At 50.1% G+C, this 14884-nt stretch overlaps 7 protein-coding genes across 7 annotated transcripts; 3 read left to right on the forward strand and 4 right to left on the reverse strand.

Annotated features, from left to right (window-relative positions):
• Positions 1–203: 203 nt before the first annotated feature.
• VE01_02077 (uncharacterized protein) lies at positions 204–1092 on the forward strand. Its single transcript, XM_018271588.2, has 2 exons — positions 204–402; positions 488–1092. The coding sequence occupies exons 1-2, from the start codon at positions 232–234 to the stop codon at positions 977–979; spliced, it is 663 nt and encodes a 220-aa protein (XP_018133582.1). The 5' UTR covers positions 204–231; the 3' UTR covers positions 980–1092.
• Positions 1093–1195: 103 nt separating this feature from the next.
• Positions 1196–3201, reverse strand: VE01_02078 (uncharacterized protein). Its single transcript, XM_018271589.2, has one exon. The coding sequence runs from the start codon at positions 2811–2813 to the stop codon at positions 1515–1517; it is 1299 nt and encodes a 432-aa protein (XP_018133577.1). The 5' UTR covers positions 2814–3201; the 3' UTR covers positions 1196–1514.
• Positions 3202–3388: 187 nt separating this feature from the next.
• Positions 3389–5520, forward strand: VE01_02079 (uncharacterized protein). The gene is made up of 5 exons (XM_018271590.2): positions 3389–3552; positions 3612–3656; positions 3806–4086; positions 4137–4898; positions 4950–5520. Exons 1-5 carry the CDS (start codon positions 3504–3506, stop codon positions 5211–5213), a joined length of 1401 nt encoding a protein of 466 aa, XP_018133432.1. The 5' UTR covers positions 3389–3503; the 3' UTR covers positions 5214–5520.
• An 822-nt stretch (positions 5521–6342) lies between these two features.
• Positions 6343–8912, forward strand: VE01_02080 (uncharacterized protein). The gene is made up of 4 exons (XM_059463410.1): positions 6343–6731; positions 6784–6963; positions 7434–8213; positions 8309–8912. The coding sequence occupies exons 1-4, from the start codon at positions 6669–6671 to the stop codon at positions 8474–8476; spliced, it is 1191 nt and encodes a 396-aa protein (XP_059319976.1). The 5' UTR covers positions 6343–6668; the 3' UTR covers positions 8477–8912.
• Positions 8913–9043: 131 nt separating this feature from the next.
• On the reverse strand, positions 9044–11413 carry VE01_02081 (uncharacterized protein). Its single transcript, XM_018271592.2, has 4 exons — positions 11178–11413; positions 10185–11122; positions 9741–10112; positions 9044–9675 (listed from the first exon to the last, which is right to left on the reverse strand). The coding sequence occupies exons 2-4, from the start codon at positions 10584–10586 to the stop codon at positions 9271–9273; spliced, it is 1179 nt and encodes a 392-aa protein (XP_018133517.2). The 5' UTR covers positions 10587–11122; positions 11178–11413; the 3' UTR covers positions 9044–9270.
• Positions 11414–11651: 238 nt separating this feature from the next.
• On the reverse strand, positions 11652–13145 carry VE01_02082 (uncharacterized protein). Its single transcript, XM_018271593.2, has one exon. The coding sequence runs from the start codon at positions 12878–12880 to the stop codon at positions 11756–11758; it is 1125 nt and encodes a 374-aa protein (XP_018133516.1). The 5' UTR covers positions 12881–13145; the 3' UTR covers positions 11652–11755.
• A 154-nt stretch (positions 13146–13299) lies between these two features.
• Positions 13300–14677, reverse strand: VE01_02083 (uncharacterized protein). The gene is made up of 4 exons (XM_018271594.2): positions 14479–14677; positions 14343–14414; positions 14151–14263; positions 13300–14073 (listed from the first exon to the last, which is right to left on the reverse strand). Exons 1-4 carry the CDS (start codon positions 14490–14492, stop codon positions 13532–13534), a joined length of 741 nt encoding a protein of 246 aa, XP_018133515.1. The 5' UTR covers positions 14493–14677; the 3' UTR covers positions 13300–13531.
• Positions 14678–14884: the final 207 nt, after the last annotated feature.

Consider the following 14884-nt stretch of genomic DNA (forward strand, 5'->3'; position numbering starts at 1 on the left):
TTCGGTGCTGGAACCCTCCAGCGATGACCAGCAACCCCGCCAACCTTCCCGATGGTTCCATCCCGATGAGGTTTAGCGCCAACACTAGCACAAGGCTGCGGTAGTTGCCTTTTCAGCCTGGTCTATTTAGTGAAGTCACGTGTTACGGGTGTAATTTCTTAGCGTGGATCTCGTAGACTTCGATATGGAGAGGAGACAATTTAGTAGGACAATTGCGCCCCAACCGGAATCATGAGCACAAGCACGGCGTCACAGATAGCTCGAAGCGGGGCGAGGTTTGCCGATAAAGTCCGCAATGCCTCTGTTTCTGTCAAGCCGGAGGTGGAACATGGCAGGCAAATATTCGTCTACAGCCATCTCCAGACGAAGCAGGTGGTCTACTCCCTGAAGCAGAACGTAAAGGTATTGCTCGCTCTCTCTCCTGATCATCTGGGTCGTGCTTTGATACGCGGTATCTACCATTGAACGTGGCGCTAACAGAAAGCAGAACAACAAAGCTCTACGTCAACTCCCCTACAACGGCAAGAAAACCGTCCCAGCCGCCCTCCGAAAAGATCTCTGGTCCCCTCTCGCGCGCATTGAGTTCCCAGCCGGCCACTCCGCCGCAGGCCTCAACGCCTTCCGCATGCTCCGCGAATACCGCACACTACACGAGACACAATGGCCCAAAGAGCTCGGGCTGGACGAGAAGGGAAGGACGCTGAGTAGGAAGCTGAGAGGCCGCAAGCTCTGCGATCAACGTGCGAACAGCATCGCTGATATTGCGGCGACGTTGGAGAAGGTTTCTAAGGTTGAGAAGGATGCGGGGGATAAGAAGGCGGAGAAGGTGGTGGAGCAGATTTCGACGACCGTGAGGTGGTCGGATATTTTGGATGCGGAGTATGCGGCTAGTTGGCCTGAGTCGGTGGTGCATGATAACTGGGAGACGACGAGGAATAACAGGAGGGCAATTGAGGAGTTACCGCAGGAGGAATACTAGATAGAGCAGGATACTGGGAGCCGGGCCACTGTACGAGGTGTATATGTATTGTAGATACTATTGGGCGCAAGGGATATTGTATGACCAGAAGTTAGATTTAAACTCAAAAGGAGCACATTGCCTATGAGCGCTGCATTGTCAAGTTTGGGAATTAGCTGGTGATGCTAGTATTACGCGTTTAATTATTGCCCCCTATTATTTTCCAAAAGTGATGTGGATGGAACAGCAGAGAGAATTAATTCCATAAAGATCTAATAATAGTCTCCCCTTCCTAATTCTTGACCAGAACTATAGAGATAACTACATCGACTGGGAATAAATCCAGTCTGATAACACTAACCAATATCCATCTCGAGGCATTCTCAGCGTCTCGATATTGTTAAATAACAACCGCACCCAATTCTATAGTGTGTCCAACCCAACCCAATTCAAAAATGCGCCAAATGCACACCTTAAGTACATATACTCGGACATCCCTTTTGTACAATTCGATACCAAACCATCAATCCTTTGGGCACCCGTCATAACGCCACCATTAAAACCCATCACCCTCCGTCCATGGCCGTCCAGCCTCCTTGGCTCTATTTTCCGGATTGTTGCCCCGTTCAATAGCCTTTTCTTTCTCGATCTGAATCCATGCGCCGAGCTCGTTGATTTTTTGCTGCAGCTCGGCAGCTTCGCCGGTCTTTGGCACGTCTAAAGCGAGTTTCTCGTCAAACTCCCCCTTCTCCTCCATTTCCTTGATCTTCTTTGTATTTGCCTCAACCACCTTGAGCCTGTCCTGGTGGTGTGACTTCTCGTGTACTTTCGCATAAAAGCTATTGTACTCTTGTTCGCCTCCAAAGCAAACCCCGAAGCCGTCGCAGTAACACACATTCTCCTTGGGGCACATGACATTTTGGCCGGTGAAAAGGTAGTGCCAGACATACTCCCAGACTCTGCCCGAGATATGGTTGCGAAGACGTGTCCGCAACAACCAATCCCGGTAGAAAACGTAACGGGCCTTGGGCAAGGCTCGAATACGCTCTCTTGACAAAGCGAACTGTGCACAACAGGGTTGCGCCAGAACAGTCGGAATAGAATCCATGGGAAATAATTCACTCCATGACTGCGCTAGCACCTGTTCCTCTTGCTTGTTGACATCTAACTCTGTCGTGCCAGGATGCATCCAGGCTGGGCAGCCTGGGTACCAGTGGCAGCGCAAATTCATGTACCCTTCTCTCTGAACTCTTTCCGCAGAGAGGCGGTTCACCATCTGTGCAGAGTCCGAGTCGAGTAGCTCGTCATTATGCCATGCGTATTGATGTGCATGTATGAAGATGTTGACATCGGCGAGGTTGTCGTAGTTGTCGATTATGTAGGTAAGGTATATCATAACTTCGTTGCCTTTATTCTTTGGCGGGTGGAGGGGTGCAGTTGGGTCGTCCGCAATGTACAAGGATGTGTTCAGAGAGCCCCCTGGAGGGAAATTCTCATCGATCCAGGAGGTATCTTCAGCCTTCGTCTTTGGGACAATCAGCATCTTTGTGTACGTCGAGCCTGGTGGTTTTGGTGTCCCTGCCGGGAACTTTTCTGGCGTCCTGCCCATCTCAACTTCTGGCTGTCCCTCATCCGCAACAGATTGCATTCCGTCCGCATCGTTATCGTGATTTTGTTTCCCCCCTGGTGTAATGATCGTGATATCGTCATCTATCTTTGCATCTCCCAGTCCAATCTTCTCCAGCGGTAAGCTCTCCCATGAGCTAGATGAGAAGGTTCTTATTATTAAGACAATGAAAACCAAGCCTGTGCAGACCACAACGGGCAGCATGCGCCGTGGGACCGATACAATCATAACTGCTGGGCATATAATGAGACGAAAGAAGGAGCGAGGGTTTGTCGACGGGTAAGAAACCACCTGGGTGAAACCCGCCAGCTGAGTAGAGGGGGAGTGTTGCGCAACTTGGAAGTTTGGATCGCCTTTACTTTAGCGGAGCCTGGGTCCACCCCATGTGAGGATACGCGTAATGCGCCTTTGTTTATATTTCGAACTCTCGAGGGAAGGGCGGGATGAAAGTAAGGTGGTATATAGAAAGCCAAGAGAAGCTGCTAATCACGGCGGCGATAAAAGTGGCATTGCTGATATTCCCAACAGAGTTCCCGGCCTCTTGATGGCTATAGTGTCGAACTCGTAATATGGAGAAGACTGACGTCGTCGTTCGATGGCAAGACACACGATCCAGAAATATATTAAGGTTGTCCAATAAGCTTTAGTATCGGTGCTACGATGGACCGCCCCTAGCACTTGTTCGGCTGTACTCTGGTACACAAGTACCCCTGTCGTATCCGTAATTTGCACTGTTTGCTCAACTTCACTAGGGCTTTAGGTAAGCCTGGTTGGTGCCTTGCCAATTATCTCCCCGCGTTGGACACTGGAAACGATCAATGGAAGTTTGGATGTCCAAGCTTGCTTCACGATAACGCCAGCAACTATTTGTTGAATTCTAGGGCTAGGCTACTTTGCCAACTTCAACTGCAGCTCATCATGGCCAAAGGCCAGCCACCTCAAAGTGGGCCGATCGGCGAGGTCACTGGTAAGATAGCTCCCATGTCTGGGCATGAGCCGCAACTCCGGTATTGATATGATAACTAGAAGTGCCGAAGCTCGATCTCGAAACCTATATCCAAAACTACACAGGTATGTGGGCCTTTCACCACTGCGCCTTATTATAAGGCAGTTCACCGCTCCTCTACGACTTCCCAGCGGTTTCCCGACTGTCCCGTGCCAAAACCGACCCCTCCTTACTGCCATAACCCCATAGTTCTAGTCTGACTTTGGGCATATAGGAACCACAAAATTTGAGCGCCTGTTATTTATCGGATTACACTCGACCGTATTACGCGCCGAGGCACTCAAAGCGGCTGTGGTGGAGGCAAAGAAAGGTCGGAATGTAGCACATTACAACGTGGCCCAAGAGGCATACAGTCACGTCGCCCCGGACGAGCCAGAAGCACAACATGACGACCAATGGGTAACCAGCATGGAAAAGCAGAATAAAGTTGAAGGGGCACGCCTGGAAGCAGAATTGAAGGGCTACAAGAACAACCTCATCAAAGAGAGCATACGGGTAGGTGGGATTGGACCATAACCTACTCCGAGTACTGACATAAAGTGTAGATCGGAAATGAGGACTGCGGCAAATTTTACCAGAGTACTGGGAACCTACAAAGGGCATATGAAGCATACCAAAGGATGAGACAGGATGCGATCATCAACAAGCACATCATCGAGCTCAACAAACACTTGACGACAATCACAATCGAACAAAAGAACTGGCTGGGTGCCGTCAACCACGCTCAAAAACTCTTGTCCGTGACAGAGCAAACACAAACGGAAGAAGCAAAGGCTGTGCAGCCATTTATCAAGATTGCTCAAGGGTTGGCGTTTATGGCCCAGAAAAAATACAGTGAAGCAGCGACTTCGTTTCTTGGAGTCGGTACAGGCATGGATGCACCTGCGATTATGAGTGGGAACGATGTGGCCATATACGGAAGTCTTTGCGCACTTGCTTCGATAGATCGGGATCAGCTGCAGAAGAGAGTGCTCAACAGCAGTACTTTCAGGAGTTATCTGGAGCTTGAGCCAGAAGTCCGCCGAGCCATTACTTCGTTTGTCAACGGCAGGTATTCTGTGTGCTTGTCAATTCTCGAAGGCTACCGAAACGATTATCTTCTTGATATCCATCTATCCAGCCATGTGGCGGATATATTCCGCCTTATTCGTAGCAAGAGCATCGCGCAGTACTTCATACCTTTCTCATGCGTCACATTGGAAAGTTTGAATGCGTCGTTTGCCCAGTCGGGGGAATCGATTGAGGAAGAGCTGTTGGGAATGATCAAGAACGGGACCTTGAACGCGCGGATTGACACAAGCAAGGGGGTGAGTTCTCTTTCTCTACAATCTATCTACCATGTACTAACTAGTCTACAGACGCTCAATGCAGTCATCCCTTCACCCCGAGCCCAACTGCAGCAAAAGACCCTGGATTCAGTAAAGGAATATGAGCGCGAACTTCGACAACGCATACTGCGCATGAACATCGTTAATGCCGGCCTGGAACTGGAGTCAAAGAATGGCGTCAGCCTGGGCGGCGACCAATCAACCGACCTTGACCTGGTCGACTTTGAGGCTATTGGCTCGCCCTCTTACGGAAGCTCATTTAAGGATCTGGAGGGGGACGAGACTCTGGGGTAGAGTGGGGCCGTCTTGAGGCTCGGCGTATGGATAAAAATCGAAAGGGGTTTGGTGAAATAGCGACTAGTAGCAGTGATATTTGGTTGGCGCTGAAGCGTTTGCTGTCATTGCATGATACCGGGGCATTTGGGGCGTTCAGATGGGGGCGAATTATCGTATTGCTTTGAAATACAGAAGTCTTTTGACGGCCTAGACGGTGAGCCAACTGAGAGATCTTTTCTGAGTACGGCTGTTATAATGAATCTCATGACACAGGTTTTCCCCCCACGTTATACAAAACAAAAATGCCAGATGACTAGTACATGCGACCTCTTATATCGTCCTTCCATTCACAATGTGAGAGTGACCACCCAGCGATGACGTGATTGTTGTGTGTTTTAGCTATTCTATTTTTGCCTTTGACTGCATTTCTGGGGGCGCTGAATTGGCGTTGTGCCACGTGCCCCGATACCAAGATAAGATAAGATTGTGTAGATTGTATGCGCCTTTTATCGCCCGATAGACATGGCGAGTCGAGTTTAGTTTCCAACAAAAAAACATGTGGCCACGGCAACTCACACTTGACAACTAGCTCAGCTAGGGGCTGGGTACTGGGTATAAATGCCTGTTCTAAATGATATGAGGGGTGTCAGCTGTACAGACATTTGATCCCATTCTGATATCCGCCGAACTCTACTACTGCAGCGTGCTAAAAGCATACACCCGAAACAGCCATGGTGACCTTGGCGCACGGGCGGGTCGATGCAGTGGAAACAGTACATGGCTAGCACAGCTAGTAAGCAAGCTTTTCCCCTAGAAACCTGCCTCTGCTGGCGTGGATGTCCTCGACGGTTCCATTGGCCGGACAATCATGCTGGAACTCGCAACCCATTTTATCCCTTCTCTGACGTAAACCTCGAGTGGTTCGCGGTTCTGGGCTGTCGTCGGGAAAAGAAAATATGGAGCCCCGACTGCAAGGAACGAAAGTAACAGACTATGACGCTGCGCGCTCCCCACTCAGAGCGATTTGATCCATCCATTTTCCCACATCGCCTTGCGCCGCTCCCTTTGTACCCGCAAATCGGCGGGTACGTTCTCAGTGGCTCGCCGGGGGTGGGGGTGAGATATGTCTCGGGGGGGCGAACGATGGGAGGGAAGTGAATGGGCAAGTAGTTTTGATTCGTGTTTATATTAATACTCTGGGAAAGTCTCGTCGGCTCCTGCTTTCCCTAGAAGTATATATATACACCTGGCATTTCCAACTGCTTGTGGTAGGAACTCGCGACTTGAGAACACTCCCCCCGAAGTATCAGTATCAGTCGAACCACGAGAAGCATCATACCATCTGTTTGGAAGAAAAGAAAGTAACGATTATCACGACCTAGATCTTGTATTCTCTTGTACAAATTATATTCTACACGTCCCTATCTCTATACCGGCTGTACGACGTTGTACAACAACAGCAACTGTATCATCATGTCCAACAAACCCATCTTCGTGGCGACTCACCCGCGCGCATGCTCAACGGCCTTCGAACGGGCATGTTCCAAACTTAGCGAATCCCCCAACCACCATGGCTAACCTCACATAGGTGTTCATGACCAGGAAAGATCTTCAATGCATCCATGAACCCTTTGGAGACGCCTTCTACTTTGGGCCGGAGAGGCTCTCTAGCCGCTATGAGGCAGATGTCCAGGCGAGAGACGACTCCGGATTCTCTGACTCTACCTATGCATCTGTTTTCGAGCAGATCGAAAAGAAAACTGAAGAGGTAAGGACGATTTTATATACTGCCCTTTTGCTCTCTTTCGTTCGTTGCGTTGAGCGATTTCATCTGATTATCACGTGATATGAATTGTCTCGTGGAGCAAGAATGCTCTCTGCTTCGTATTTTAAACGGTTCTCGGACGATTTTATATATGTTCCTTTGGTACTTTCTTTTCCTCGAGCGATTTATTCTGTTATTTGTTATTGCCTGGAATGGGAATGTCTCATAATCTCGAGTTCATGCTGGGGAGTTAATCAGGCTCTGTCATCTTGTGACTTGTGTCACAAGATGGCGGAGCCCGATTTGCGTGATGAGTTTTGAGCCTTTGATAAATGGCACAAGTGACATTATATCCCGGTCAATCATCAAATCAGCTAATTTCTCGAGATGAGCATGCCTTCATTTTGTTTATCTCTGCATTTATTTGCAGACTCCGCGTCAGTATTAGGCATAAAATTAACACAAGTCTCCAGGGCAAACGCGTCTTCATCAAGGATATCACCCATTACCTTGCTCCGCCGCATCGCAACCCCGCATCCATTGCCCCTTCGTTAGGTGGCGTGCCTAAGCGTGGCGTTGGCACAAATGGTGCTGCCACCAACGGCATTACCAACGGCGTTACCAATGGTACTAACGGTCATGTTACCAACGGCAATGCTGCCAACGGCCATACTACCAACGGGCATACTACCAATGGCCACGGCACCAATGGCCATGTCACCAACGGCAATACCATCTCGCCTGCTCCATATCCCTACAACACCGAGGCCGAGCCCGCGAACCCAACTGTTGTCCCCGAGGAGATCCTGAAGAAGTTCCACTTCACATTCCTGATCCGCCACCCCCGCAGCAGCATCCCCTCCTACTACCGCTGCACCATCCCACCTCTCAACAAGGTAACTGGGTTCTACAACTTCGATCCAAGCGAAGCCGGCTACGATGAGCTCCGCCGCGTCTTCGACTTCCTCAAGTCAAGGGGACATGTTGGCCCTGCGATTGCTGGTGAGTACAGCGGGAACCTACCGAAGGGAGAGGTGAGCATCACGATGATTGATGCGGATGATTTGTTGGATAACCCGAATGGTATCATTGAGGCGTACTGCAAGGAGGTTGGGATGGACTATGATCCGGGTATGTTGAACTGGGATACTGAGGAGGATCACGCGCAGGCCAAGAGGGCGTTTGAGAAGTGGAGAGGCTTCCACAATGATGCGATTGAGAGTTGCAGTTTGAAGCCTAGGGAGTCGAAACACGTGAGTTATATACCCACCCTTTAGTTCTCCAGCGATGAGACGCTGTAACAAATGACCTGCTATGGATATTTGAAGCTGACCTGTGTCTCGCCAAGGGAAAGAAGACGAAGACCGTCGAGGAAGAAAATAAATGCTGGAAAGAGACATATGGTGCGGAGGGGGCTAAGATCATTCGGGAGTGCGTCGATGCCAATATCCCGGATTACGAGTATCTGAAGTCGTTTGCGCTCAAGGTGCCATTCAAGGCTCCTGGCGAGGCTTAGAGCCTTGGAACTTGGACGACGCTTCGGCTTGAACGAGAGGTCTCTCTCTATCCGATAGGCAGATAGCTTTCCATTAGTAAACGCTTCTGTATGTGATGGCTGAAGTGATCTACTTTTTGCTTTTTGTGAGAAGCAGAATTTTGTTTCTTGAATGTAGGTTCTTTTATTTTTGTTTGTAATCGTTCCTGCCATGTATGGGAATGGAAAGCTCTTGAGGAAGCTGCAATTGAGGCTTGCTTGATAATCGTTCTTTCCATATCTAGGAGTTGGAGGTTAATGAGGAAGTTGCGATGGGGACTCTGCTTGGTAATCGTTCCTTCAATATATATAAGGACTGAAAGCTCTTGAGGAAGCTACGACTGAAGCTTGCTTGATAATCATACCTTCCGTATATAGTTTTTGAAAACTCCAAAGAAGCTGCGATTGAGGTTTGGTTGGTAATCGTTCTTTCCACGTATAGGTGTCAGCGGCATGGCAGTCATTGGATACTGATCGATTATACTATATTTCACAACTGATACACATGTGTCTCAATGATAGTCACAATGCATAGATCGTGTCTCAATACTCCAGTGTTTCATATTCTTATCCCTCATAACGTGTCTGCGTCGACCACAGAAAATCAGAAATCATGCCTCAACACCCCTGCGCCCCATATTCTCATACCCCATAACCTATCCGTGAAGACCACAGAAATGAACTAAAACCGTATCTCAATACTCCAGCGACTCATATACTCATCTCCCATAACCCATCCGGGCCTCCCCAGCAGAAAACAAACCGAGATCAACCCCCTACTCCTCCCTCTCAGCAATCTCCAGCAGCTCCCCCTTAAGACTGCCAACACTGCCTATGAACGAAGTCAAAAACCCCAAATACTTCTCCTTGCACTCCTCAGTCTTCTCGTCCGCACCAGCACCAGCAAACGACGAAACGGTGACAGAACCGATAGCAGCCTCCGTCATGGTGATGATGACATGCTCGAATTGGAGGATGTCGGAGATGGCTCTGGAGCTGTTGTAGGGAGCGGCGTGTTGGAGGAGGCGGGCGCGGACGGAACGCTCGGCTTGGGGGTTGGGCTCGTCGGCGGCGCGGAGCATGGTGGAGGCGGTACGCTTTTTTGACGAGGTGGAGCGTTTGGTCCTGGTAGTTGTAGTAGTTAGGTCTATAACCTCGACCTCGTTGACTTGCTGGTCCTGCTAGATCAGATGTCAGTGAAAACGTACGAGAATTTATGGGAAGGTATTGTATTATAGTTACTTACCGGAGTGTCTTCCATGATGCTTATGACGTTGCTGACTTCAGCTGGAGAAATGATGTTGTCGAGTTGAGGCTTCTTGAGCTTCTGGATACACATGTTAGAATCGGTGTTCTGAATTCCTGATTCGGAGTGAATAACGAGTCCGACCTCCTTCTTCGTATCTCCAGGTTTCTGAATGCGCTGCTTGGGTGGTTCGAAAGTCGTGATCTTCTTGGGAGCAGTAGAGGTCATCAAGTTTGTGAAAGGCTTTTTGGTCATGGCAGGTTTGTCGATGGTTGGTGGGTTGGAGGAAGTTTCACTCTGTTCAAGACGCATCTTGTTCTTGTTGCTGAAAGGGTGTCGTATATATCTGCTTGGAACAACACTTAAGCCGGTCTAGGGGTCCATGAAATCAGTCCATCTTTCGCAAAAAAAAATAACCAAAAAAATAACAGGGAAATTACTCACCGTGTCAAAAGAAGTCAATCGGCTTTCAGCAGGCTTCTCAGCTGCCTTTCCAGAGCCGTTATCTGCGGCTTTCACAGGTGATGTACTGCGGTTCAGCTGGCAGGGGAAACCAGGGATGATTAACGTGTCTTCAGGATCATACTCATCGGAATCTGAATCATGGCTATCAACATCGATCTTGGGGATCTCGAGAGGATTTGCTCTCGAACCAGCGGCCTGGGATCCTTCGGTGGACATGACAGCAACAGGCGTTGTGGCCACCTTGGTAGGGCTCTGGGAACCTTCGGTGGTCATGATGGCAACAGGAGCTGTGGTCGCCATCGTTGGTGTAGGGGCCTGTCCATGCTTCTCTTGATCGAGAGAGGCTCTATCTTCCTCCTCAGATTTTATTCTCGGAGTCATATCGACAACAATAGAGTTTCCCTCGTCGTATTCTTCGGCGGCAGATTGCTTTGAAGCTTTTCCAATGGAGGCAAACAATTCTTGGCTGGGATTTTTGAATTGTGAATTGCTTAACTTTCAGTAGGATGATGGGATGATGGTGAAGCAGCAGGGGAATCAAATCTGGCAGGACTGTTTGGAGTGGCAGCACTCGGGGTAGCTCCTTCCTTCTTGGCAGACTGATTGTCACCTGCAGAAAGCAAGCTCTTCGCCTCCTTGAGTTGCTCCATGAGCGCCTTGCTCTGACTGAAGCTGAAAACTTTGTAGGTTCCATCAGGGTTCCTGCAGATCCTAAGCATCTCACTCTGAGCTTTCTTCAGATTGGGGCATAGGTTGGAGATGGTGCGGAGGTTAGTAAGTGTAGTGCTACCAAGCTGATCGGTGGGTCTGATCTCCCTCGGGAAAATGTCGATAAGCTCGGAGACTCCTCAAGCTTCTTTGATGCGGATGATGGTGTTGGCCCTTAATTTAGCACCTTGTTCGTTGAGCTCTCCCTTCTGTAAATTTATATTAGTTATTATTCCCAAAAAACTGGACATGAGTGTGTCTTACGATTCTCTGCCCTCCAACATTCTTGGGGGTATTGTTGGTACTCATCTTCACTGCACTGGGCTCCTGTATCTGCTATGAAGGTGAAAGATAAAGAGAAAAGTTTGGAGATACTGCACTGCTATCGTATCTGCCGTGAAGGAGAAAAGTTTGGAGATACTGCACAGCTATTGTATCTGCTGTGAAGGAGAAAAGTTTGGAGATACTGCACAGTTATTGTATCTCCTATGAAGGAGAAAGTTAGAGAGCAAGTGTGGAAAAAGTTGGTAGCTTTATAGAAAATTGCTACCGGAGCAGGAGGTTGGAAGGTTTGTTGATGGGGCCTAAAGAAGACGCGTACAAAGGAGGTCGCGCTACTTCCTCTAACCAAGCAGTTGTTGTAAACAACCCCTTTAAGTGAATTTAAGGTGAACTTCAAAATTGAAAGGGAATGTGAACATAGCAGCAGAGAGGCAGAAACTTCCAACCTCTAGATAAGGGTAATCAACGTCTTATATTGTACAACTCTTAGAATAATTATATAATACACACCTGGTGTATGAAAACACTAGTAACCAGCCAACACAGCTTCTAATTACACATCACCTAATCTTGCCAGTACGCTTCTTAGCAATCTCAAGCTTTCCCCCAACACGTGTGACATCCTCATCCACCCTAGTCAGCATCTCATTCTGGAGATCCAGCTCATCACTGATCGCAATCCCCATCTCCTTCTGCCTCCTCACAATCTTAGCCAGCTCATCCAGATCCATATCCTGTTCCTGCATCAACTGCTTCTGTAGCTGCGCCACTCCCTCATTATCCAGCTCCCTAGTCCTCTCAGTCTCTTGCGCCGGCGCACCCAACACCCTCCCCTTAGGCCTCGACGCCCCTCCCCCAAACAACTCCGTCCTATCTGCTGAGCTCGCTGCCACTGTGCTACTCCCCCCTGCCGAAGAACCTCCCGTATTCCCCTTCAACGCCAAACTCGCCGCCAACTTCTCCAACCCCTCTTTCTCCACCTTCGCACTATTAACTAAATCCCTCCTCCTCCTCAACTCGCCCTCACCCAACCCCCTCGCCCCCGCAAGTGCCTTCAAACCCTCCTCTAGTGTCTGCACCAGAAGTCCCGCTTTGACCAAACACTTCTTCGCACTCGCGCTTGCCTCATGCTGCGCCTGGCTCGTGGTCGCCCCATCCCTCTTCCCCAACCACAACCTCGCCTCATGCAACCTCGCCTTCATCTCCCTCAACACATCCAACCAAGCCGCTGGATCCAAATTCGCTCCTCCCCCCTTCAAGTCTGAAATCCCGGTGATATCCGCATGTGCCTCCGCAGAGCGACTGCTCGACTGGCTCGCCGCGGACGACGGCAAGTTCAAGAACGTGCGCCAGACGCTGGTGGCGCGCCACTGGGAATCGGGCGTCTCGGCGATGGCGCGGAGGTATGTTTCTAGCCCCGCGCGACGCTCTTCGACGAGGGTGGGGTTGGTGGAGGTGCGCATGAATGGTAAGGGCCATGATTTAGAGGGGAGCGGGATGGGTGGCGGGGTTGGGAGTTGGGTTTTGAGGGCGCTGTCAAGGGCGACGAATTCGGAGTAGCGTTTTTGGACGATGAAGGTGCGGAGGGGGAGGCGGAGAGTGATGTTGTAGAGGGCGTAGGGGGGGGAGGAGGTGGGGGTCGAGATGGTGGTTGTTGGGATGGAGATTTCGAGGGGAGGCGCCATGTTGGAGGGCGTGGTGGTAAGGGTGGTATGGCGGTTTGGTGGTTGATTGGGGGGGTGGAGGGAGAGTGTTTGGGCTTTGTTGCTCTCTGTTGTGTCTTGTATTGGTATTCGTGGTACTCTGTGGGGTATATATGCAGTAATGAAGAAGGAAACGCTGAAGATTGAAGTGGATAGTTGTATGAGTAGATGGAGTTCACGGGTAGATGCCTGGTGACGTTGTGATTGTCTTAGTGCCTGGGATCATGGGCTCTACTAGTACGGTACTGTGCTAACCCCGGATTTTAGCGAGTCCACACGGTCATTGGGGCGGGCGGCGTGAGGCGGACAAACCCCCAAAATTCGGGACGTTGAACCAAATGATCTAGACTATAGGCAACTACAGTAGTAATTGCACGTGCAAGCATAAGTGCAAGTTGAAGTTTAAGGTACCAAACACTCATTTAATCAAGTATGCGTCTGCGCAATCTATGATAGTAGTTGCCGTTCCTTTTATGCGCGCGAAAGCATTCATGTCTGAATAGCCATGCCGCCTCCTCTTGATTCATGTACTTCGTACTTCGTGACCTCCTATTCCAGATATCTCCACCTCATTACCTCAAACATATATGTGGTATCGCTCCCCCTTCCCTCGAAGATAAGACAACCCCTCTTTTAAAAAGTCTCTTGATCATCCAACCCCTCTCCCTCCGCCGGGATCTCAAACCCGTCCTCCGTGCTGTACAGAATAGTCTGGATATGCTTGATAAGGCCATCCTCCTGCTTCTCGATCTCCGGGTCCTCCTCAACCGCCTGCTGGATCAACAACTCAATATCCCTCAGCTTCGAGAAGTAGAAATCCCTCTCCCTCTCCAACCCCTGCACGGTCTCCTTCAGCGTATTGTTCTCAGCCTGCAGCGCCGCTGATCCAGGGCCACCGCCAACCTTGCCAGCGCCGATACGGGCGCCTCCAGTCGTCGGCGTGGTGCCGCCACGACGGGCAGCTGCGGATCCGGCGGAGGTGCGTGAGGCGGGTGCGGCAGCGGGGGGAGCACCGGAGCCGCGACGGCGCGAGACGGCGTCGTAGTCACCGCCGGGGAAGTACTGGTCCCAGTAGCGCTTGGACCATTGCAGGAACTCGAGGTTGTCTTGCATTTTGCATTTGATCAGGGACTCGACGGGGATGATGCGGTCGACTTGGTGTTTGGTGAAGCAGTCTGTCGGAGGGGAGGGGATTGTTAGTTGCTGTCATGGCTTGAGTTGGGAGAGGAGGGGAGAGGTAGTGATGACGAACTTTGCAAGATCTTGAAGTTTTGCAGGTAGGCATATTCGGTGTTGACGTTGAACTTGACGCGGGCCATTGGGATATCAAGATAGATGCTGTCGAAGATCTGGCACAGAGCTGCTCTGTTGGAGGGAGGGGTTGTTAGTTTACCCTCTTCCAGCTCACCAACTCCGATTCATCGCCGACAGGAATGAAGCTTACCCAGTACCGCACTGTTCAACCTTGGTGACATTCAGCTGCAGCAGGCTGTTGAGCCATGCCACAAGTTCTTGCCTACAACCCAACTCAGTCAGCGTTGATGCTCGCGTTTTCCGTCCCTGAACGTGGGGTAACCTACCTAGATTCTCCCATCGTAGCAACAGCGACGCGACGTGTATCGTGTGTGTGATAATATGTCTTGAAGACGTGAAGCGATGATAAACAAAGAAGTGGGTAAAGAGGATCCTGAGGTAAAAGACCGCGATGGACCTTTTTGTCGCGCGTTTATTTGTGAGGAGGAGGAGGAGGGGTGTTGCGCGTAAAGCGGCGGTATATGGGTTACGAAGAATTATGGAATTAATGTGTTGCTCCGTGCCTGGTGGTGTTTGTTGGGGGTCCCGCCAATCAACGTGCGGCCGTCCACTGGTCAACCAGGTTGGCGACGCTTGGGGATCCGCTATTAGGGGGGTTGCACGATGTCATCATGTTTACCAAGTAAACAAGACAAAAAAATCCCATTGGCGATAGTACGGCAGTTGCAAATA

The sequence above is a fragment of the Pseudogymnoascus verrucosus genome (assembly GCF_001662655.1).
Source record: "Pseudogymnoascus verrucosus strain UAMH 10579 unplaced genomic scaffold scaffold_6, whole genome shotgun sequence".
Classification (NCBI taxonomy): Eukaryota; Fungi; Ascomycota; class Leotiomycetes; order Thelebolales; family Thelebolaceae; genus Pseudogymnoascus; species Pseudogymnoascus verrucosus.

Coding starts and splice junctions, on each gene's coding strand:
- VE01_02077 (XM_018271588.2), top strand. CDS start 232: ATGAGCACAAGCACGGCGTCACAGATAGCTCGAAGCGGGGCGAGGTTT. Junction 403..487: donor CCCTGAAGCAGAACGTAAAG/GTATTGCTCGCT, acceptor AACAGAAAGCAG/AACAACAAAGCTCTACGTCA.
- VE01_02078 (XM_018271589.2), bottom strand. CDS start 2,813: ATGATTGTATCGGTCCCACGGCGCATGCTGCCCGTTGTGGTCTGCACA.
- VE01_02079 (XM_018271590.2), top strand. CDS start 3,504: ATGGCCAAAGGCCAGCCACCTCAAAGTGGGCCGATCGGCGAGGTCACT. Junction 3,657..3,805: donor CTATATCCAAAACTACACAG/GTATGTGGGCCT, acceptor TTGGGCATATAG/GAACCACAAAATTTGAGCGC. Junction 4,899..4,949: donor GGATTGACACAAGCAAGGGG/GTGAGTTCTCTT, acceptor ACTAGTCTACAG/ACGCTCAATGCAGTCATCCC.
- VE01_02080 (XM_059463410.1), top strand. CDS start 6,669: ATGTCCAACAAACCCATCTTCGTGGCGACTCACCCGCGCGCATGCTCA. Junction 6,964..7,433: donor TCGAAAAGAAAACTGAAGAG/GTAAGGACGATT, acceptor ACAAGTCTCCAG/GGCAAACGCGTCTTCATCAA. Junction 8,214..8,308: donor AGCCTAGGGAGTCGAAACAC/GTGAGTTATATA, acceptor TGTCTCGCCAAG/GGAAAGAAGACGAAGACCGT.
- VE01_02081 (XM_018271592.2), bottom strand. CDS start 10,586: ATGACTCCGAGAATAAAATCTGAGGAGGAAGATAGAGCCTCTCTCGAT. Junction 10,113..10,184: donor GATTGACTTCTTTTGACACG/GTGAGTAATTTC, acceptor ATGGACCCCTAG/ACCGGCTTAAGTGTTGTTCC. Junction 9,676..9,740: donor GCATCATGGAAGACACTCCG/GTAAGTAACTAT, acceptor CATCTGATCTAG/CAGGACCAGCAAGTCAACGA.
- VE01_02082 (XM_018271593.2), bottom strand. CDS start 12,880: ATGGCGCCTCCCCTCGAAATCTCCATCCCAACAACCACCATCTCGACC.
- VE01_02083 (XM_018271594.2), bottom strand. Junction 14,264..14,342: donor GTTGAACAGTGCGGTACTGG/GTAAGCTTCATT, acceptor TCCCTCCAACAG/AGCAGCTCTGTGCCAGATCT. Junction 14,074..14,150: donor AAACTTCAAGATCTTGCAAA/GTTCGTCATCAC, acceptor CCCCTCCGACAG/ACTGCTTCACCAAACACCAA.